Source organism: Garra rufa, chromosome 14, assembly GCF_049309525.1.
Source record: "Garra rufa chromosome 14, GarRuf1.0, whole genome shotgun sequence".
Lineage (NCBI taxonomy): Eukaryota > Metazoa > Chordata > Actinopteri > Cypriniformes > Cyprinidae > Garra > Garra rufa.
In genome coordinates this window covers 3,987,478-4,013,049 of record NC_133374.1, presented here as the reverse complement: position 1 = coordinate 4,013,049, position 25,572 = coordinate 3,987,478, and the positions used below count along the sequence as shown (strand labels likewise).

Below are 25,572 nucleotides of genomic sequence, written 5' to 3'. Positions count from 1 at the left end.
CAGAAGAAACGCTGAAACCAGACCAGAGTTTAATCGTTTTTTTTATTTTTTAAATGATATTTTCCTCCTGTGGCAGGTTTAATGCTTTATTCAGAACTCTTTACATAATGAACATGAACGTGTTCAGAATTAAGGTGCAAACATCAGCAAACACAAAAGAACTTCCCAGGTCAGCAGAAGATCATTTCAGCATGGCAATAATCAGAACAACTTCTATGAAAACAAAACAAAACAGGCAGACATCTTTAGTAGTACGGTCCGTGACCTCTTTGTTTTCTCTCTCGTATCGCTAGCGGGACCCTGACCCTGACCTTTGACCCCCTCCCTCGTTGATGCTGGTGCAGCTCCACTAATGGAAGACTTCTCAGAAACCCAGCCGATGGCTGATTGGCCTTTACGTTGATGGATCTGACCAATGAACAGGTCGATCGCATTTAAAGGGGAAGGAACCTGGACTCCAGTAACCAATCAGAAACGCACTGAGCTGAATCAGGGAAAGTGGCTGTGTTCCGAATGGCATCCCAGCATACTAACCTCACCATTTCTGCAGTATATAGTATGCATACTGTGCACAGTATGCAAATGTTCCTAAGACATTTACCTAAAGCTAAGCGGCTTATTTATACAGCGCTTTATACAATACAGATGTTGCATTGTTAATGCATCAGTTATGAAAAATTCAGTAGCAATCTTGCAAAGTTCAAGTAGAACACTATCCCACAATGCAATGATGCAATGCATTCGACCTTCTATTTACAGCACGAAAAATGCACCTTTTCGCATGATTTTAATGGATGTCTTGCACAAAATCGGATTAAACATGCAAAAAGGTTTATTTCAGACCTCTGCTGAATTAGACATGCAACATAGTGAAAAAATATAGCACACTACTATAACGTTTATTATTGCAAGTGCACTAAAAAATGAGGCAGTATTGAGTATATACTGCGCAGTAAGGAGTACACTAGGACTCCATTCTAAACACAGCCTGTTTTTGAACAAAAAACACTGAGTGAAGGAAAGCCGGGGCAGTATATTTTCTGGCTTAAAGTGGTTTCGTCCAGTTTAGTTACTCGGAGGGCAGTCTGTGCTTTTGGCAGGATTAAAAACCCTGATCTCTCAAAGAGAGCGGTTTGAAAAACAGGCGTACGGTGAAATGAGAGCAGACGCTTCGGTTTACTGAATGCAAAATCTCTGATTGATTTTGTGTACATTCAAAACACCACAGATATTTTTTCCTCGCTCTTTGAAAATAAGAGTTCTATGTGGATGCTCAGAAATCATGATTATGACATCATAACCATAAGCTCATTAACATTTCTCTGCCCAAATTTACACATCAACACCCATTCAGCGGCCCGCCCCAAATAAACAACACCAGCGTGCTGGTGTTCACCAATCAGAACAGTTCATTCACATGTACAAGTCTTAAAGGTACAGTAGCGAGCCTGTTTCAGAGACGTTGAGAGGGGATTTAAATGTAAAGTAAAATGCTACAGAAGTGTAGATGACACAGCGGAATGCGATGAAGCAGATCCAGTCAGAGCCTATCAGCAGAGCATGTTCCTGAACCCTCCAGCCAATCCGAGAGCAGAATTTGCAAGCCCCTCCCTCCCTCCCTCCCTCCCCCTCCCACCCGGAATAAAAAAACAGAGCAATGATTGGAGGACACAATCGATGAGAACATTCGATATTAATGAGGTGAGCGACGTATAGCGGTGAGTGAAAGTGCTTTTGGCATTCATAAATCAACGTGTGATCATCGAACATGGCTTTAAAGCTCAGACTCCCGAAAGAAAACACCCTCACGCGTCTCCTCGAGCACGTGACGCGAACAGACTCTTGCCAGACTTTGCATAAAATGTAAAATCATGTCCTGATTTTTCAGAGACTCCTAAAATATTTTCACAGGCAAGAATTCAGCTTTTTTTTTTTTAAATATGTTTTTTTTTTTTCACGTTACTTTGTTAATTTTTGTTTCGGTTGATGTTTGTCGATGCTGAAGTTGCTGTTGTTTGTTCGGGTGTAAGAAAGCATTCAGCTCCAGGGGTCACCGTATGTGTGTGTGTAAGTGTGTGTATATGTGTGTGTGCATTTACAGATCTGTGTGTGTGTGTGTGTGTGTGTGTGTGGCTATGAGCCTTCATGATCAGTAGAGTCCTGGTTGATCTCTTTCCTGGTGCCCATAGTGGGAGTTCCTGAGTTTTTCCTGGAGCGCTGCTTCTCGTCAATATCATGCAGCGACGGCTCCTTATACATACACACTGAGACACAGAGAGACAAATACAAATCAGAATTATTGTTTTTGCAGCTAGTGGTGCATTAATACAGTGCAGTTCAAACATATGTGACCCTGGACCACAAAACCAGTCATTTTTTTAAATATACAGATACTATTTAAATATCTGAAAAATCGCCTTTAAAGTTGTTCAAATCAAGTTCTCAGCAATGCATATTACTAATCAAATTAATTTACTAAATATCTTCATGGGACATGGTCTTTATTTAATATCCTAATGATTTTTGGCATAAAAGAAAAATTGGTCATTTTGATCCGATGTATTTTTGGCTATTGCTACAAATAGACCCACATTACTTAAGACTGGTTTTGTAGTCCAGGGTCACATACAGTATGAGAAAAAAAACTTAGGTTGTGCATTATTCACTAATTGAATTTTTCATAACAAATTACCAGTATGAAGATGAAAAAGTGAAACATTTACATAAATCTGCATCTGCATGAATGTGTGTGTGATAATTAATCAGAATTGATCATACACATATTTGTCTGTAGGTCTGGGTGATGTAGACAAAAAAAAACCCTACTTAATAAATTGTAATAAAAAGTATATTTTATATACAATTCAACACATACACACACACATATATATATATATATATATATATATATATATATATATATATATATGTGTGTAGAGTAAATTGTGAATATTATAAAAACAACTGACAAATATTGAATTTTTTTATCTATCTATCTATCTATCTATCTATCTATCTATAGTATAAATAGTATATGTGACCCTGGACCACAAAACAAGTCATTAGTAGCAATAGCCAAAAATACATTGTATGGGTCAAAATGATACATTTTTAAATTTATGCCACAAATCATTAGGATATTAAGTAAAGATCATGTTCCATGAAGATATTTAGTGAATTTCCTACTGTAAATATATCAAAACTTAATTTTTTATTAGTTATATGCATTGCTAAGAACTTAATTTGGACAACTTTAAAGGCGATTTTCTCCATATTTTGATTTTTTTGCACCCTCAGATTGCAGATTTTATAATTTAAAATTGTCTTATCCTAACAAACCATACATCAATGGAAAGCTTATTTATTATGATGTATGCATCTCAACTTAAGAAAAAATTACCCTTATGGCTGTTTTTGTGGTCCAGATTCACATATAGTATAGTATAAAAAAGTAAAATACAGTAAAAATCTAGTTAAAAATAACTAATTTATCATTTTCACTTTATTTCATTTATCTCATTTAACACAAGAGAGAATATTTGTATTATTTCTACCTTATTCATAGGCACCTAAAGCACTTTCAAAACTTTTCAAAAATGTTACAATTTAAATTTTAAAACACCAATTAAAATTCCATACACAGAACATTTCTGAGTAATGTTTGAATTTTGAACTGATTCATTAAAACCATTTAAAAGAACTAATTAGTGTAAATCATTTAAACTTTTAAAACATTCAAACACTTTTTTTCACTTGAAGTTGAAATCAGAGACGTTAACACATCATCATCTACTCTAAATACTGTTGAAAAAAATATATAAAATACTATAACAGACAAAAGTTTATGAACAGTAAGATTTTTAGTTATTTAGTTATTTTTATTACAATTTCATTTTAAAATACATCAAAAACTGTACAATTTCGAAATAGTTTTACTATTTAAAATAACTGAATACATTTTTAAATGTGATTTATTCCCGTGATTTCAAAGCTGACTTTTCAACATCATTACTCCAGTCTTCAGTGTCACATGATTTGCTTCTCAAAAAACATTATTATTATTATTATTATTTTTATGATTATGATCTTTCTATTCATCGAAGAATCAATAAACAGCAAATCTGCATATTAGAATGAATTCTAAAGGATCATAAAACACTAAAGACTGGAGTAATGATGCTGAAAATGTAGCTTTAATATCACAGGAATAAATTACATTTTAAAATAGATTTAAATAGAAAGCAGTTTTTTTAAATTATAAAAATATTTCAGAATTTTACTGTTTTTGCTGGACTTTGGATCAAATAAATGCAGGCTTGGTGAGCAGAAGAGATTTCTTTAAAAAAAAAAACATTAAAAATCTTAAAAACTTTTGACTGGTAGTGTATGCTCATGGGAAGCAAGTACTGATGTAAAAACAGTAGTTAAGCCCACCTAATTTAAATGGGACCAAAATATTTCATGCATAACCCAGCCCTACTTATCTGTGTGTGTGTGTGTGTGTGTGTGTGTGTGTGTTCTCACCTTCAATGGGTCTGGGCACGAAGTGTGAACACGGTTTAGTTTTCTTGACCCGGTTTCCCTTCATGAGGAGTCCATCTTTATTGAGTCCGAGGAACCAAGCGCGTCCGCTCTCATGCTGGCGGTACAGTGTGGACGAGTAGATCACGTAATAATTCTCAAACACACTCTCCTTAAACTTACACTCCCCTGTGAACATGTCCTACACACACAGACAGACAGACAGAAACAGAGATAGAGAGAGATGTTACAACACAATTACAGCTCTCAGGTGTGTGTGTGTGTGTCTTTATAGAGTCTTTGTCCCAGTTTCTTTATAAAGTCTTTGCATGCACAGGTGGAGAAGGTGGAGACGGCCGTCAACCAGAGCAGAAAACCACCTCCGGTGAACAAACACACATTTGACACAATTAACCTTTTGTATACGTTACATACAGTGGGGTATAAAAACCTGAGACCACCTGTGAAAATGCTTATATTTTGCATTGGAAATGTGCAAATCATTTTCATTACACATCAGAATAACAATGCAAGTGAAAAATGTAACTGAAATGCATATGATTTGTACATAATGTAGTTCAATAGTAGCAAGAAAAACATTCAATTCTGAAATAATTAAATATAAAAATAAATAAAAATAAATAAATAAAAATTCTATGGATTATGTTTTTTTATTTATTTAGAATATTTGTAATATTTGATTTTACATACATTTTTACCTTTTTAGACATACATTTACAATAGGGCTTGAGTAAAACAAGATTTGTGCTAAATATAAAATTTAAGATACTTAAGCATTTTGCTATGCAGCACATACACGCATACATCTTAAAAACGTGAATTTGTGAAGCGCTTATTTTTGTTTGTTGTTTGTAATAAGTACATACAAGCGTTTATACGCAAATATGTACATATACACACTACCAGTCAAAAGTTTTTGAACAGTAAGATTTGCAATGTTTTTAAATTAGTCCCTCCTCTTCACCAAGCTTGCATTTATTTAATCCTAAGTACAGCAAAAAAAATTTTTTTTTACAATTTTGAAATATTTTTGCTATTTAAAATAACTGCTTTCTATTTGAATATATATTAAAATCTAATTTATTCCTGTGATGCAAAGCTGAATTTTCAGCATCATTACTCCAGTCTCCAGTGTCACATGATCCTTCAGAAATCATTCTAATATGCTGATTTGCTGCTCTAGAAACATTTTATTATTATTGTTTTTATACTATTATTATTTATCAATATTTAATACATTTTTTTCAGGATTCTTTGATGAATATATATATATATATATATATATATATATATATATATATATATATATATATATATATATATATATTTTTTTTTTTTTTTTTTTTTTTAGGTAAGAAATTATAGAAATTAATATTTAATATTAATTAATATTTTATTTAACAAGGATGCTTTAAATTGATCAAAAGACAATATTAAAGACATTTATAATGTTTGAAGATGAAGATTTTTATTTCAGATAAATGCTGTTCTTAACTTTATTATTCATCTCAGCTGTTTTCAACATAAAAAAGAATAATAATAAATGTTTTTTGACCGGTAAATCAGACTATTAGAATGATTTCTGAAGGATCATGTGACTGGAGTAATGATGTTAAAAATTCAGCTTCAAAATCACAGGAATAAATTACAATTACAAATCTATTCAAATAGAAAAAAGTTCTTTTAAATAATAAAAATATTTCAAAATTTACTGTTTTTGCTGAGCAGAAGAGACTTTTAAAAACATTTAAAATCTTACTGTTCAAAAACTTTTGACTGATAGTGTACATAATCCTAAAACCCATCAATACATGTTAATAATATATATGTATTGTATTGCATTTTTAAAAATGTACAGATGTTTGAATATACTACATGTTGTGGTTAAACATTGTTGTAGACATGCTGCAAACAACCATATGTATAGATAACATATGCATATGCACATGCAAATTTTACTATGGAGATTTTATTTATGTTATAAACTTACATCTTGATCTACCCAGAGAACATATGCATGTAAAAATGACATTTCCACTAACTTATAGGTAACATAAGTGACAATATCACTCTTAAAATAGAGCAATATATGTCATATATTACATTAATATGGAGTGCACAATAAAATGTCCAAGTATCGTAAAGTTATATTTGCCAAAGGCCATATTTTACTCATTAATTGAAAAACTCCCTTATAAAAACTCAACCCATGGTAAATAAGTCTTCTGTGTTTTGACATCATGGTTGCAGCACTTTATGGTTCTATGTTTTCAAATTTGAATGCTACATTTCTAGGTATGCGTTCATTTCCCTTATTTTCAATGCATGCTCAAACTTTTGAACCCTATTGTATATTACACACACACAGAGTCAAGTAAGGGAGATGTGCGCTCTTTGCCATCTCAGCACCTCAAACCACTTTAGCAGATTAAACGTCACCACTAAATAACGGGTAGAAAACCTCTCACACATATACAATCCTGATCTACAACATCCAGACAATAAAACTGCTGAACACACTCAGTAAAATATAATACACACCACACGCACATTACAACAACAGCAATCTGAGGGGAGATATTTGTGTGTTTACAAATTCACAAATCTGAAACACAAAACGATCAAGGTTAATTAAAAATAAAACAAAAATGATGTGATCGGAGTGTTAACCTGAAAGACGTTTAATGCATAAATCAAAATACATTTACAAAACAAAACCAATTTAATGACAAATGAAACAAGATACTATTCTAATTTCCACATTATTTCTTCCTCAGACATTGTTCTTTAAATAAAATAAGTGTCAGCTGTATACAAATAGAACAACATTTGGTTTTCAACCACTGAAAATGAGTAATATTTAACAATCTGGACATGCAGCCTCACTGAGATCCCCTAAGATTCTAAAAGAAAAGTTTATGAAGAACTAGAATCTAAAATCATATTGTGATATATTTAATACTTCTGGAGTTATAGGCACGTGAACTTTGGAAAAAGAATATTTTTGGCACTCAGACTGGTATGTTCAATGCAGTTGTCTTGACAGAAAGAAACAAGATACATCTCTAGTTTTAACATACTTTTTTTTTTAGACATTCCTTTTTAAAAGAAAATAAATATTGTATTTTTTCAAACTGACCCACATTTGGTTTTTCACCACTGAAAATGTGTACATTTTAATGATTTACTCCTGGAGCCATATTGAAGTTCCAATATCTCTGGAAGCAAATCTCATAGGGTATTAAAAATGAAGATGCCATAAGGAAAGTTTGTTACGACCCAATATCTAAAAGGGCATTAAAATATCTTTAATACTTCTTGAGTTACATGTATGCAAACTTCGGAGAAAAGCTTGAAAAGTAGTGATTCCCCATTTTTGAATGGTCACCATTGGCACATAATGCAACAAGGATTGCTAAAGTCAACAGATTTTACTAATAGAGCTACCAATCTCTGTGTGAAAATAAGATAATAATGCTGCCATCTTTCTATAGTCATTTTTACCCTCCTGTAACTTGACTCTGAATCTAAGGTGAAAATTGCCATTTTGACCTCCCTCTACAAAATAGTGAATTTCTCAGTAAATATTCATCCATTACATTTAATATTTTGGCTTTCATCACTATACATGTCTATCTTTCGTCAGAATAAAGAAGTATCATATTTTTGCAAATTGACCCACATTTGGTTTTTGACCACTGAAAATGTGTACATTTTAATGATTTACACCCCGAGCCATATTAAAATTCCAATATCTCTGGAACCAAATCTCATAGGGCATTAAAAATAAAGATGGCAAAATTAAAGTTTGTTAAGACCCAATATCGAAAAGGGCATTAAAATATCTTTAAAACTTATTGAGTTACAGGCATGCAAACTTTGGAGAAAAACTTTAAAAGTGCTGATTTTCCATTTTTGAATGGTCACCATTGGCACATAATGCAACAAGGATTGCTAAAGTCAACAGATTTTACTAATAGAGCTACCAATCTCTGTGTGAAAATAAGATAATGATGCTGCCATCTTTCTATAGTAATTTTTACCCCCCTGTAACTTGACTCTGAATCTAAGGTGAAAACTGCCATTTTGACCTCCCTCTACAAAATAGTGGATTTCTCAGTAAATATTCATCCGTTACATTTAATATTTTGGCTTTCATCACTATACATGTCTATCTTTCTTCAGAATAAATATTAGCAAAATCAAAAATTTGAGCCTGGGAAGTTTTGGAAATTTGGCTGATTTGACACAGAATGACCCTCACTGAAAAAAGCAATAAGTAAATTTACTTAATTTTTATTTTAAACGCACATTTTTTAAGTAAAATTTAAGTATGGAATTAAGTAAAATCTACTTAACTAATTTAAGTAAAATTAGCAAAGGAAATAAGTAAATTTAATGTGCAGTTAGAGTTTGATGAGTAATTTCTACTTAATTATTTTAAGTTTACTCTGCAGTCCATTAAAGCATGTTTCACTTACAAACATGTACGTAAGGAAGTAGACGAAAGGCCTTATTGTTTTTAGGGTTATATGTTGAGTCAATGTAGTTACTAACCAAATGAACACAGAGACCTCAGTGAATAGTTTTTTGAGTATGAATGGGCCATTTGGGTTGAAAATGAATTCTAGATGTGACAAAACAGCAAGTTATTTAACCTAACAACAAAAGCAACCATAAATCAGTGTAAATACATCTCGAAAACAGCAAAAAAAAATTTACCTTATTATTTATTCATGCCCAAGTGCATGATGGGAACAATGGGATCATGACTTTGATATTTACTTAAACAATCTTTGTAAAAATAACAAACAATTCCAAGTAAAATATAGCCTACTTATAAGTTAAAATGTTAAATTCTACAAGCTTAAATTAAGTACTAATATTGAATTTATTTATTTTTAATTGTTGTCTGAACTCAATTATTTAATGTAGAAATCACATTTGTTTTTCTGTACTATTTACTTGACCACAAAATCATTTTATTAGTGCTATAATGTATATGTTATAGTAAACACAAACTGTTATTTTGCATTGCACTGCGGAATTCTTCATAAAACTAAACATCAATTACGTCAATTTTCAATCAATTGTCAATTATTTCTTGCATACACACTTACTGCATTACAACAAACACACACCCAGACAAAGAAACACACACGCATTGACTGTCACACTTTGGCAGAAGTTCATTATCACACTAAAACTGAGTTAATTAACACTTTCTCACCCCAAAGATAGAACAACATCCAGAACAGCTGATCTTGACACACATAACACCCAATATAAACTTTCATTAATATGCATTTCTATAAGTTCAGTCTGTATGAGTCATAATGCATAAAAGATCAAGCTGCAACGACACAACAATGATGCTGTACTTTCTCAGAAGTATTTTTCCACTCACATTTTTCAAAAAGGGTTTTTAAAATTTAACTGAACATTTGATTCAAAGTATTTGGAATTTGTGAAAAACCTCTAAAAGTTCCATTTCCAGGTCAACAATTTATTACAGTCTGTTAGGAACAAACTTGTTTTTTCCCACATCAATCTACACTCCCTACTCCATAATGGCAAAGCAAAAAATAGGTTTTTAACATTTGTGCAAATTTATTAAAAATAAAAAACTGAAAAGATCCCGTTGCATAAGTATTCATACCCTTTTCTGGGACACTCGAAATTTAGCTCAGTAGCATTCATATTGTTTCTAGATGTTACTACACTTGGAGTGGAGTTAAACTGTGGCAAATTCATTTGAATGAGTCTGATTTAGAAAGGCACACACCTCTCAGAAAAGGTCTAACAGCTGAAAATGCATATCAGAGCAAAAACCAAGTCCTGAGGTCAAGATAACTGCCTGTAGAGCTCAGTGACAGACTTGCGTTAAGGCAATGATCGAGGGAAAAGTTCAGAAAAACATCTGCTGCATTGAAGGTTCACAGAAGCATGTAGTCTCCATTATCCACAATGGAAGACGATTGGAACAACTAGGACTCTAGAAAATGTCTGCCCGCCCCATCCAAGCTGACAGAGATGGAGAGGTGAAAAGGTGAGGCAAAGAATGGCAGATAATTGCCAAATGCAGATGTGCAAAGCTTGTCACATCAGACCCAAAAAGACTTGAGGCTGTAAAGGTGCTTCAACTATTGTACTGAGTTGAGGGTATGAATACTTATGCAATGTAACTATTTCAGTGTTTTACTTTTAATAAATTTGTCAAATTTGCAAATCTGGTTTTTGCTTTGTCATTATTATGGTGCATGGAGTGTAAACTGATGAGGGGAAAAACGAATTAAAAGCAGTTTAACATAATGCTGCAACAAAACAAAATGTGAAAAAATGAATACTTTTGCAAGGCCCCGTATTTTCCGCTGATGTTAAGCTAAAATCTGCCAATTTTTAAAAAATGAATTTAAATGTAGTAAAAAATTAAATGAACAAGACTCTAATTGCTGAAAGCATCATCAGATCACATGAAATATTTAAGAAATCAACAGAAAATGTGCAGAACTTTGTAAAATGACAGCGGTATGAATTCTAAAACCTTTTCTTTCTTGCGGGCCGGGCTGCTGCTAAAATTGTTTTGCAATGGAGATTTCAAATGCCATTTTTACTTACAGCTGAGTCATGAGAGTGGCCCATACTGCTGTCATGAGATTTAAAGTCCTTTCACACTGAACTTCAGAGCAAACTGACAGCAGAGATGGCCTTGTGTGTGTGTGTGTGTCTAAAAACACCGTTACACGGCTTGCTTTCTTTGTGAATCAATGTAGTTCAGGAGCTACACTTGAAATTTTAATAGAACAAGTCTGTGAATTATGAATGTAGACAGGAGCAGAGACTCACTCTCTCCATCACATGACTGCCGCTTCCAGAACCTTCTCGCTGTTGTGTTTTAGACTACATGAAAGAAAGCTAGCATTAAAATCTATCCTTTGACTTGTATTTTCTGCACTGAACACATCCAGAAACATAAAAGCTTAACATCACAAGAAACCACAGGAGCATCACTACAAAAACAAACCAACTTTACCAAAGACGAAGGCAAAATTTGAACTATTCTTTAGTTTCAGACCAATATTTACAGTGTGCATTTTACTCAATTTCCAGCATTTCTCTTAATTAACAAATATTTGATATTAATGCAAGACAAAAATCAAAAAATCAAAATAGATATAGATAGCAAGAAGGACAAAACCTGCAAAAATTAAAAATAGATAAATAAACATGGATGTAAATACATGTGGGAATAAATAAATGCATTTCAAAAATAAATGACAGAATATAAGCAATAATAAAAGCAAAGAAAAATATATATGGGTCAAAGTCAAAGCACATTAAATGTAAGTAAAGTGTCTACTTTTAAGGTTTCAAATATTTTTTGTAGAATAAAAGGTCAAAATTTGGTTGAAATAATGTTATATTGTAATTTATATAATATTTATGTAAACATTCAAACAACATGCTTATTCTGACTTGTGCATATTAAAATATATAAAAGGATAAGGGAGCATATTCAATTTTATTGTGTTTTAAATTACTGTAAAAAACTGAAATAATTAGTATTTGGGGTGAAAATAATTCCTCTTGTAATATGTAATACATTTATGTATAATAGTATAATTAAAAAGTAATTTAAATTGTTGTAAATATGCCAGACAAGATTGTTACACTGAATGACATTTTAATGGGTGCCTTCTGCAAATTAGGGAAAAATGTACGATATTTATTTTTTGCTCAGAAAAACGAAAACAAAAATGCAATAAAATTAAACAGAAAACTTTGTAATATTTTTCTGGAAAAACAACAACATTTTAAAGCAGTATTACACTTATATAAAACATAATTAAGGAAAAATAAGTGACAAAATTTAAGAACTTAAGTATTTTAATTTCCTATTTTTACAGTTTATGCATTTAATTACTTTTAATTTTTGCAGATTTGGTCCTCCCATATGTAAACAGCTGTTGGCAATAATAAAAATGTCAATCATTTTTATTACAATTTTGATGCTCTGACTTGCAATAAATCCAACAAAACACAAACCACACCTCCTCAATACAAACAATATATTCACACACATAATATCACACAATTCAACCTGTAAAAACACACCAAAACACAAAACATCACAACCGTGACACAATGACAGCCTGTCCTGCTTTCCACAACACACACACACTCACATACTCACAAACGCACAATAATACACACACACACACTACACCAAAATTGTGTAATAGTACATACCCCGACAAACGCTACAGAGAAAAGAAACAAAACAGATTGTATGATCACATGAAAAGCGGTGAATTTCAGATAAAGCAGACATGATCCACACACACTCGCATCAACACACACACAGATGTGAGGAGGACTTTCTTACCGAGGAGTAGAGGAAACCCTCTCCATTCATGGCCACGTAGAGTCCGGCTTTCACGCCCTGTATCGCCACGACCCGCAAACCCACCGGGATCAGATTAAACAGAGCTGAAACACAACAACAACAACAACAACAACATCTTACTGCTCTGATGCTGCTCTGGAGACTTGGTGGAGTTCTTAGGTATGTTCCATCTAGAGTCTCAAAATTTTCTCTTCAAATTTCTTGGGGGAAAAAATTAATAAAAAGACACAGTATTTTGGTTGATAACAATATTTGGTTGTGCACCATTTTGAATTTAATTGGGAATTCCTGTTAAATTAATGCATTTACACTGAAGGAGCAAATAGGATGCAGAATTACAATTCAAATTTAAATGTAACAGCAAAATTCTAATTTGAAATTCAAAATTCAGATAGAACAAAATATAGAATGATGGATGGATGGATGGATGGATGGATGGATGGATGGATGGATGGATGGATGGATGGATGGATGGATGGATGGATGGATGGATGGATGGATGGATGGATGGATGGATGGATGGATGGATGGATGGATGGATGGATGGATGGATGGATGGATGGATGGATGGATGGATAGAACGATGGATGGATAGAACGATGGATGGATAGAACGATGGATGGATAGAACGATAGATAGATAGAACGATAGATAGATGGATATATGGATAGCTGGATAGATGGATGGATGGATGGATGGAATGATAGATAGATAGATAGATAGATAGATAGATAGATAGATAGATAGATAGATAGATAGATAGATAGATAGATAGATAGATAGATAGATAGATAAAAAACACATGTCAACGCTATAAATCGATTTGCATTTCAATAAGTATTTGATCCCGTTTGCAAAACATGACTTAGTACTTGGTGGCAAAACCCTTGTTGGCAAGAGGTCAGATGTTTCTTGTAGTTGTCCACCAGGTTTGCACACATCTCAGGGATTTTATCCCACTCCTCTTTGCAGATCCTCTCCAAGTCATTAAGGTTTCAAGGCTGACGTTTGGCAACCTCCTTTGTTGCCTTGGCCGTGTGTTTTAGGTCACTGTCCCATTTACAATAAGGGAATGAGGTTCTCACCCAAGATTTGATGGTGCATGGCCCCATCCATCGTCCCTTTGATGTGGAGCAGTTGTCCTGTCCCCTTAGAAGAAAAACACCCCCAAAGCAATGGTTTTTCCTCCATGTTTGATAGTGGGGATGGTGTTCTTGGGGTCATAGGCAGCATTCCTCCTCCTCCAAACACGGAGAGTTGAGTTGATGCCAAAGAGCTGGATTTTGGTCTCATCTGACCACAACAATTCCACCCAGTTCTCCTCTGAATCATTCAGATGTTCATTGGACCTGTACATGTGATTTCTTGAGCAGGGGGACCTTGCGGGCCCTGCAGGATTTCAGTCCTTCATGGCGTAGTGTGTTACCAATTGTTTTCTTGCTGACTATGGTCCCAACTGCTTTGTGATAATTGACAAGATCCTCCTGTGTAGTTCTGGGCTGATTCCTCAGCTTTCTCATGATTATTGAAACTCCACGAGGTGAGATCTTGCATGGAGCCCCAGACCGAGGAAGATTGACAGTTTCTTCCATTTGCAAATAATCGCACCAACTGTTGTCACCTTCTCACTGCTTGGCGACGATCTTGTGTAGGTCTTGTCCCTGACATCCTTGGACATCTCTTTGGTCTTGGCCATGGTGGAGAGTTTGGAATCTGATTGATTGATTGATTGATTGATTGCTTTTGTGGACAGGTGTCTTTTATACAGGTAACAAACTGAGATTAGGAGCAGTCCCTTTAAGAGAGTGCTCTAATGTCAGCTCCTTGACACCTGGGAGACAGAAATCGTGTTGACTGATAGGGGATCAAATACTTATTTCACTCATTAAAATGCAAATCAATTTATAACCTTTTTTAAAATGTGTTTAAAATTGATTTTTTTGTTGTTATTCTGTCTCACACTCTTCAAATAAACCTTCTGTTAAAATTATAGACTGATTATTTGTTTGTCAGTGGGCAAACATACAAAATCAGCAGGGGATCAAATAATTTTTTCCTCACTGTAGAAAGAAAAACAATGCAGAATTACAATTCAAATGTAAGAGAAAATGTGAAAAATTAGTTCGTTTCTCAGGGTCTTAGAGCAGATGTTTCAGATGTAACACAATATTGAACAGAGAACCAAGGGATGGAATGAAAAAGAGAGCGAAATGAATCTACCGAGTGTCAGAGGACGCTTTCAAACACTCGTAACGTTGCTGCTGATTCAGTTGCAGTCCGTAAAAATCGACAGGAGGGAAAAAACCCAGAGGAGAGAAAAAACAGGAGCAGCGGAGGAGTGCAGCAGGATAACGGAGGGATGGAGGGGGAGGAGAGATCAGAGAACCAGAACAAGGGATGAGTGTGTTCGTGTGGGATTGAGAGCAGAATATGAGAGAGATTTCATGTTTACAGCGATATTCATGTCATGAGAAACATATTCTATACGACGTAATTTTACAACATAAATACATTATCAGTCAAAAGTTTGGAATGATTGTGATTTTATAAAGTGTTTTTCAAATGAAGTCTCTTCTGCTGACCAAGTCTGCAATTATTTGATAAAAAATACAGTAAAAACTGTAAAATTATCAAATATTGTTAGAAATTAAAAAGCTGTTTTCTATGTGAATATACAGTAAAATGTAATTGATTGCTGTGATGCAAAGCTGAATTTTCAGCACCATTACTCCAGTCTCCAGTGTTACATGATTCTACAAAGATCATTCTAATATGCTGATTTGCTGCTCAAGACACATTTCTAATTATCAATGTTGAAAACAGTGCTGCCTTTATTGCGTGAGGATGCATTCAATTGATCAAAAGTGATAGCAAAGACTTTCATAATGTTACCAAAGATTTGTATTTCAAACAAATGCTGGTCTTTTGAACTTTCTATTCATCTGTCAATCCAAAAAAAATATATATGTATCACTGTTTTCAACACTGATAATAATTTGAAATGTTTCTTGAACAGCAAATCAGTATATTAGAATGATTTCTGAATGATCACGTGACACTGAAGACTGGAGTAATGTTGCTGAAAATTCCGCTTTGATCACAAAAACAAATTCCATTTTAAAATATTTTTACATAGAAGACAGCTATTTTAAACTGTAATAATATTTAACTGTTTTACTGTATTTTTGATCAAATAAATGCAGCCTTGGTGAGACTTCTTTCAAATAAATGAATGATTTCAGATGTTTGACCTGTAGTATAAAGTGACAGACAGACATTTGCAAGGAACGTTTTAACAAGCACAACAGAACAAAACCATGGATAGATAGATAGATAGATAGATAGATAGATAGATAGATAGATAGATAGATAGATAGATAGATAGATAGATAGATAGATAGATAGATAGATAGATAGATAGATAGATAGATAGATAGATAGATAGATAGATAGATAGATAGATGCAGAACTACAATTCAAATTTGAATGTACAAAGCAAAATTTGAAATTCAAAAAAATCTTAGAACGAGAGAATGATAGAACAATAGAATGATAGATAGAACAACAGAACGATAGAAAAACAGAATGCGGAATTACAATTCAAATTTAAATATCACAGCAAAATTGGAATTTGAAATTCAAAAGTTAGAACAACAGATAGAACGATAGAATGATAGATAGAACAACATAATGATAGAAAAACAGAATGCAGAATTACAATTCAAATTTAAATATAACAGCAAAATTGGAATTTAAAATTCAAAATTCAAATAGAACAACAGATAGAACTATAGATAAGTGCTAGAATAATAGAATGACAGATAGAATGATAGAACAATAGATAGATGGATGGATAGGATGCAGAATTACAATTCAAATTTGAATGTAACAAAGCAAAATTCAAATTTGAAATTCAAAAAAAAACTTAGAACGAGAGAATGATAGAACGATAGAAAAACAATGTGGAATTACAATTCAAATGTAAACATCACAGCAAAATTGGAATTTGAAATTCAAAAGTTAGAACAACAGATAGAACGATAGATAAGTGATAGAATGACAGATAGAATGATAGAACAATAGATAGATGGATAGATAGGATGCAGAATTACAATTCAAATTTAAATATAACAGCAAAATTGGAATTTAAAATTCAAAATTCAGATAGAACGATAGATAAGTGATAGAACGAAAGAAGGACAGATGGAATGATAGAACGATAGATAGATAGGATGCAGAATTACAATCCAAGTTTGAATGTAACAAAGCAAAATTCAAATTCAAAAAAATCTTAACAGAACGATAGAACTATAGATAGAACTATAGATAAACAGTAATAATATTTAACTGTTTTTACTGTATTTTTGATCAAACAAATGCAGCCATGGTGAGACTTCTTTCAAAAAAACGAATGATTTCAGGTGTTTGACCTGTAGTATAAAGTGACAGACATTTGCAAGAAATTATTTCACCCCCTCGAGTACAACAGAACAACATGCTGAACAAGATTTCATGCAATTCTGTTTCTTTCCACTTCAGCTTGTTCGTCAGCTGTTCCTCATTTTGCTGGAAGCCGACCAGATATTGTGTTTCAACCCTCTAGCTGATCAATATTCTCACTTTGGATGAAAACATGTTTGCCCACAGTTGTTGAGTAAACGTAATTATGTAATATGAGAATTCCCCAAAGCTTAAAAGCTACACGAAATGATAAAATGAAAAGTCCTTAAACTCAAAACTAATGCTATTTACTGTCTTTAATTATGTTAAAGTGTAAAAAGAAGTGTTTGTTTATAATCTTTCATCAAATCGAGACGAAAACTTTCAGTTTCATTGATTGTTTCACTCATGTTATCATATGCAAAGTGCATTTCATGTGTTTAACATTGAATGTGAGGGCTGAACACAGTAATGTGTGTCTCACGTGTGTCACACAAAGACCCTGTGTCTAAGCCTGTTGGACTCGCTAATGTGACTTCAGCAGATAAGGAGGAAGGCTGTGTGATTCAAAAGCATCTCAGAGGAGATTCAAAACATGAGTGGGCACCTTCAAACCACTGAGAGAGAATACACGAGCTGGAAAAGAGATGGAACGCTCCAAAATCCTGAGCTTTAGAAGTCAAACATCCCTCTCTAGCGCCCCGGGGAGATGAGCTCAGAAATGTGTGTGTGTGTGTGTGTGTGTGTGTGTGTGTGTTCACGCTCACTAATGCATATGCAGATCTGAGAAATACACGCAAACTGTGAGGCCAGGCGAGATCACACAAACACACACGTGATGAGGGTTCTCTGCTCTATTAAGAATACGCTCATGTCAGCTAAGAATCAATAGAAAGAAATGAATAATTTTTAAATTGAAATGATTCATTTCAACACATTTTCCCCTCAAATTCTTATTATTGTAATGCAGCTGGCCTAATTTTACTTGATGTAAAAATATGATAACATTATATACATATAAAAAAGTGTTCTCAACCGTTTTAAATATTGATAATAATAATTAAAAAATTTTTTTGCATAGGAATAAATATCATTTTAATGTATATATAATATAAAATAAAAAAATATATTTTAAATGGTAAAATTTTGCTGTACTTTGAATCAAATATCTATGTACAGTACATATGAATTTTTGTTTTTGTTTTGTGAATGGTTTTGTTACTTGTAAAAGAAGTTTGAATAATTTTTTGTGTGTAATTAGAAAGGAGGGCATTTTGGAATAATTCCCCAATGTAATTTAAACTGGTTTATTCTTGTTCGGTTTATATACACTACCAGTCAAAAGTTTTTTTTTTTTTTTTTTTTTTTTAAGAAAACCAAGCCTGCATTTTTTTGATTTATTTGCAAAAACAGAGCACTTTTTAAATATTTGTACTATTTAAAATAAATGTCTATCTGAATATATTTTAAAATGTATTTTATTCCTATTCAAGAAACTTTGAATTGATATTGACATTTATAATGTTAGAGACGACTTCTGTTTCAGATAAATGCTGTTCTTCTCAACTTTCTATTCATCAAAGAAACCTGAAAAAAATCTACTCAGCTGTTTTCAACATAATAATAAGAAAATGGTTTTCTAAACAGCAAATCAGAATATTACAAAGGTTTCTGAAGGATCATGCGACTGGAGTAATAATGCTAAAATTTCAGCTTTGAAATCACAGTAATAAATTATATTTTAAAATATATTCAAATTAAAAACAGTCAGTAAAATGTTATGTTAAAATGCTTTTCTGCTCATCAAGACGCATTTATTTGTTCAAAAATACAGTAAAAACAGTAATATTGTGAAATATTATTAATACTTCAAAAAAATGTTTTCTATGTGAATATATTTTAAAATATAATTTATTTCTGTGATCAAAGCTGAATTTTCAGCATCATTACTCTTCAGTGTCACACGATTCTTCAGAAATGCTGCTCAAGAAACATTTCTGATTATTATCAATGTTGAAAACAGTTGTGCTGCCCAATATTTTTGTGAAAACTGTGATACAATGTATTTGTCAGGATTCTTTGATGAATAGAAAGTTCAAAAGAACAGCATTTATTTCAAATAGAAATCTTTTGTAACATTATAAAATGTCTATCACATTTTAAATGGTAATATTTATATATATATAAGATCTGCTTTAACACCCTCCGAAATCCAAAGCATCTTCGATCCTTTTTGCATTTTAGAGCATATCAGTTTCTAACACAGAGTACACTAGAAACAGAAAGAGAGACTTACTGTTGTCGCTGTTTTCATCTTTGGTCCCATTGACGGTTCCGTCCGGCTGCATTTGCAAGTAAAAGCCCTGCTCGCTGAAGAGCCTGGTCACTATCCCCTTCAACTGAGGCTCTGAAACACACATGTCACAAAAACATGAAACCTGCACTGTGAAAAATACAACAAAAAAACTATTTGTTGAGTCAACTTAAAATAATTTGTTACCCTGCTGCCTTAAAATTTTAAGTTGAATCAACTCAAATATCTAAGCTGTCACTTAGCACAACTTAACATTTTAAGTTGACTGAAGTTGACTAAACTTGTTATTTTAAGTTGACTCAACAAATAGTTTTTTTTACAGTGTGTGCACTTCAGCTTCCTGAGTTGAGCTAAACGGTTCTTTGGAGATTATAAAGTGTCTGATGTTACATTATAGGTTCTTCTGATACGCTTATGAACAACTAGACGACACAAAATGATTTTTATTGGAATTTAAAAAGTTCTCATAATGTAAAAACCTTCTCAAAACCTTTAAGTAAACCAATCACACACATACAAACAAGCACAAGTTTTCAGTAGGATGGATGCATCCTAATGCAAGCTGAACTGTAATCATATAATGCTTAGTGTTGTTCTTAACAAATGAATTTAAAAAGGAACCTGTCATGTTACCGACACAGCAAGTGCTGCAAACCAATTAAAATGTGTTAATTGTTTTAGTACCTAGCTAATTACGTTAGTAAACCATCTCCCCTTCTGCTCTGACATCTGTGACACTGTCTCACTCCCAGCATGTTTTCAAGTGTTTCGCTGCAATATTTAGTATTTTTAAAAAAGGTCACGCGCTATAAAAAGACCAATGAAATTTGAATTACAGACACACTTGTACTATTTCTCATTTTAGAAGAGCTCAGTCGAACATTATGAGCTGAGAAAAGAGGAAAGAGTAGTCAAATATGATACAGACCAAGAACAGAATGGATTTTGCCAACATTAATATATATATATATATAAAAGAACAGTTTTTGATTGTAACACTGAAATTGAGCATTTTCTGTGAAGCTGCTTTCAAAACAATATGTAAAAAGAGCTGATATGCGACCCTGGACCAGTCATAAGGACACATTTTTGCTGAATAAAAAAGCTTTCCATTGATGTATGGTCTATTAGGATAGGACAATATTTGGATGACATACGGCTATTTGAAAATCTGCAATCTTAAGGGTGCAAAAAATCTAAATATTTAAAGTTGTCCAAATAAAGTTCTTAGCAATGCATATTACTAATCAAAAATTAACTTTCATATTTTTACAGTAGGACATTTACTAAATATGTTCATGGAACATGATCTTTACTTAATATCCTAATGACTTTTGGCATAAAAGAAAAATATATCATTTTGACCCTTACATGTTTTTGTTTTTTTTATGGGGATATTGCTACAAAGATACCTGTGCTACTTAAGACTGGTTTTGTGGTCCAAGGTCATATATCTGAAAAGAGCAATAAAAATAAAATTGAAATGAATTAATTTTAAATTTAATAAGACACACCTGTCACCATTCAGAATAAAGTAACATGCTGCAGTTCAGGTTCACACTTTATAATGACATTTATTAATAACATCAAACATCATGGCATTACTTAATCATTATAGAAACAAAAAGTTAAAACTTAATACATATTGAAATTATATTCAAATATCTGCATTTCTTATCATTTGCATAACCCTGTTAAGAATTATAAATGTTAATGCACTTTTATATATTTAACTATAGTAATATCTAACATTGTATAACTATATTAATGTTCAATCTATATGAATATTTTACTGTTTATTTTCAAAGTTATCAACCAAAAACTTATACTTAAACTTAAAATATTTTATATCTAATGTGTATGTTTTTATTATGTATTTATTTAAATTTGATCTGAAATTGTATATACTCTATTAATATTTTAAGGTGTTTATTGCAATATATCTATATTTTGTATTTGTATCTGTCATAAACTACATGTTAAACAACATAATGCAAAGTTATCAATAAAACAAACTATAAATATCTACTATTATTTAACAAAATTAATATTTTTCTTCTCTAATAATTAGGGCTGTCAAACGATTAATCGCATCCAAAATAAAAGTTTATGTTTACATACTAAATGTGTGTTTACTGTGTATATTTATTATGTATATATAAATTCACACACATACATGTTTAGATTAAAATGAATTAATATGATTTATAAATATTTTATATATAAATCTAAAATATTTTTCTTTAATAAACATGTATGTGTGTGTTTATATATACATAATATATACACACATATAGTATGTAATCATAAACTTTTATTTTGGATGCGATTAATCGTGATTAATCGTTTGAAGGCTGTCTAATAATACTTTAAAGTTTGCTGTGACTTATCTATCTATCTATCTATGTAAAGTACACAAACTACCTGTTAAACAATATCATGCAATTAGTTATCAACAAAACAATCATACATTCATCTATATTAATATTCTGTTATATTATTAATATTTTCAATCTCTACTACTTTAAAGTGTTTACTGTGGCCTATCCATCTGTCTATCTATCTTTTGTATGTAAAGTACACAAACTACCTGTTAAACAATATAATGCAAAGTTATCAATAAAACAATCATATATTCAGCTATATTAATATTTTGTCTCTTATATTCTTTAACCAAATTAATATTTTCAATCTCTACTACTTTAAAGTGTTTACTGACGCAAAATCTTACGTGCAATTGCATATAGCATGATCATCAATGTAAACATCAAACTCTCCATCACTGGTGTCCGCGCGAACAGGTGATCGTCACGCGAGGAGCGCGCGGGCGCGTGTTTATCTGGAGCTCCGCGTGCACAGGTGTGTGTATGTGTGCGCGCGCGAGGTGTGAATGAACTGACCTGGTTTCCGGCGCACGGGTCGTTTTTTCCCGCTGCAGAATCGGACTTTACCAAAGAGTCCGAACAGGTGCCGCTCGCACAGGGAGCCTTTGCCGGAGGGCTCTTTACCGGGACTGGAGCGGCGCTTACTGGACGCCGCTCGTTCGCTGTTTGACTCGCGCGCCTGGCGTTTCTGTCGGATGAGCGAGCTGGCGATCGCCGCGGCCATCTCACAGGAGAGGGAGGGACGCGGGTCCGGTCGGTTCGGGGACGGTCGTGCAGATTCGGTGCAGATTCACGATGCGGAGCACCGGCGCGAGGGAGCGAGCGCGCGCGCGTCTCTCGTGCAGGCATGCACCGGAGCATGAGCGATACCGATAGACTCGGTATTTCCTACCACGGAAAGCACTTAGAGTTACATAACCGCACAATTAGACCACATAACAACACAGAAACCGTCCGAAAACGAGAGTCCTAACGGGAGCGTCAGTTATTCATGACATGAAGAGCTTCAAAACCCGCTGCTGAAAAGACGGATGAAGCGACCGACGTCCGCTTCTTAACTTCTCCTCAGTACGGTCCGGTTCGTCCTCCCCAACATGTTGATTTTAACAGCCCTCATCCCATCTCCGTTCCATCCACAGTGCGTTTCCAGCGTCTATCTGAGATCCGGTGCAGGGAAAAGCCTTAGAAAATCCAATAGACTGATTTTCAGCCTACAGATGCATCTTGTGTGATTCCAGCCGAGGAGATGAAGCTCAGAATGATGCTGAGGGAAAGAGAGACAGGGAGGGGGAGTAATGCGTGTGTGGTCTGATAGAAGGAGAGCGACTCGACTGGGAACAGAGGGGGGAGGTCAAAGCAACAGCTTCCCGAAAAAATGACATAGTCGCAGCGGGAGCACAACCAGAAACACAAAAACTTGCTGGACAAAAATGGGTTTGTAAGTGGTGCATCTCCTCTTCCTTGAGGTATGGAAGCTTGTTTCTCCCACGGGATAAAATGTTAAATTGGTAATTCTGACTTTTTCTCTCACATTTCAGAGTGTGAGATTGTTGTTTTTTTCCAATTCTAATTTTGTATCTTGAATTCTGACTTTTCTCAGAATTTACTTCTTTCTAGAATAGAGATTACAAATTTAAAAATGCAAGACAAAAACTCACACTTATCTTTTTTTTTAATTCCATAGTGGGGGAAAAAAACAGAACTGTGAGATGTAAACTCAGAATTCTGAGAAAAAAGTTATTATTGCAAGATAGTTTCAAGTTTCTGGAAAAAGAAATGTATGGAAGCCCGTTTCTGCCACTGAATAAAAAAATTAAAATAAAATAAAAAGTTATGGCGACTTATCACAATTCTGACCTTTTTTCTTAGAATTGTGAGATATAAAGTCAGAATTGCGAGATGTAAACTTAAAATTTCTAGAAAAAGTCAGAAATGTATGGAAGCCCGTTTCCACCACTGAAAAAAATAAATTAAAAAAAAGGTTATTGCAACTTCTCACAATTCTGACTTTTTTTCTCAGAACTGCATGATACAAACTCACAATTTGACCTTTTTTCTTAAAATTGTGAGATATAAAGTCAGAATTAGGAGATATAAACTCATAATTTTGAGAAATAAAGTCAGAAATGCAAATTATAAAGTCAGAATTGTGAGTTATAAAGTCAGAATTCGGAGATATAAACGCGCAATTGCGAGTAAAAAAGCAAGTCTTTATCTCGCAATTCCGCGTTTTGATTAGTTTCTGAGTTTTGATTAGTAATATGCATTGTTAAGAGTGACATTTCACAGGTCTGAGAAAAAAGTCAGAAATGTGAGATAAAAAGTTGCAATTACCTTATTTTTTATTCAATGGCGGAAACAGGCTTCCATATAAATGAGACAAAAAATCTCAATTACATTTTTTATTCTGAAAATGTCTGACTCAACAAAAACAGTAAAAAAAACTGAATTGTGAGATGTAAACTCGGAATTCTGAGGAAAAAGTAGTCAAAAAGGCAATAAAAAAACAGAATTGCGATACATAAACTCAGAAAATATTTTATATCTAATGTGTATGTTTTTATTATGTATTTATTTAAATTTGATCTGAAATTGTATATACTCTATTGATATTTTAAGGTGTTTATTTATGGAGCTCATATTATGACAAAACTTTTTGAATTTGAATTGTACAAATTTGAATTATTGACAAGTGTCATTTCACAAAACTGAATATTATATGGTATTTAACATAGTTCTGAATTCAATTTTTTAAAACTTGAATATTGAACATTTGAAATTGAACACAACTGAATTTTCAAATCGCAGATTTTCAAATAGACATGTATTTTCAAACAGCAGATTTTTGTTCCGATTTGTAAGACTTCAAATATTCAGTTTTTAAAAATACAACTTCAAGTTTTCAAGATGAAAAAAATTCGGAACATCAAATTCAGTGTTCAAAATTCAAAGCGCAGAAATTCAGATCGTACAGAAAGTAGGTCAGAGGTTATGCACAGGGAAGAGTAGATGATCTACGAAAAGTCGAACGAAGCATTTACTGTGACCGAGAGGGGGCATGCTTGGTTCACTTAGGCTAGTTTTGCCGTGGTCACAACATATTAACTCGTGGGTACGTGATAATACGCCGTGGCCACAAGTTATTATTTCGTGGGAACATCATATTAACTCGTGGGTACGTGATAATATGTCGTGGCCACAAGATGGCAGTGTATACATAGTTACACGGCTTTGCGTAAAACGAAACTGAATGCAAAACGCGCACGCGTATTCAAAGGCAATTTTAATACCCGATGTTTGGAGAGCGACTCCCCAACAAATTAGACTACATACATATCTAGGCTGTTATTAGTATGCGGGCTATAAAAGGTTGTGTTAGTTGTCTATAGCTTTGTATCATACTTGAGATCTCTTGACTCTCTTGACTTGACTTGAATAATAATTCAAATTTGTACAATTCAAATTCAAAAAGTTTTGTCATAATA

The 25,572-nt window shown here is 33.1% G+C and overlaps 1 protein-coding gene across 4 annotated transcripts in view; it reads right to left on the bottom strand.

Moving 5' to 3' along the window:
- Positions 1–1,642: 1,642 nt before the first annotated feature.
- Positions 1,643–25,572, bottom strand: part of LOC141284496 (fibroblast growth factor 12-like) — an 86,011-nt gene continuing 62,081 nt past the window's right edge. For 3 of the 4 annotated variants that reach the window (XM_073817458.1, XM_073817456.1, XM_073817457.1), the window contains exons 2-5: positions 19,686–19,796; positions 12,929–13,032; positions 4,525–4,723; positions 1,643–2,264 (exon numbers count right to left, since the gene is read on the bottom strand). In XM_073817458.1, coding sequence (XP_073673559.1) covers positions 2,134–2,264; positions 4,525–4,723; positions 12,929–13,032; positions 19,686–19,796 — 545 coding nt within the window. In that variant the 3' untranslated portion in view covers positions 1,643–2,133. Of the gene's footprint in view, positions 2,265–4,524; positions 4,724–12,928; positions 13,033–19,685; positions 19,797–22,603; positions 23,302–25,572 lie in introns of those variants that run through there. The other variant, XM_073817455.1, reaches the window with a different exon arrangement.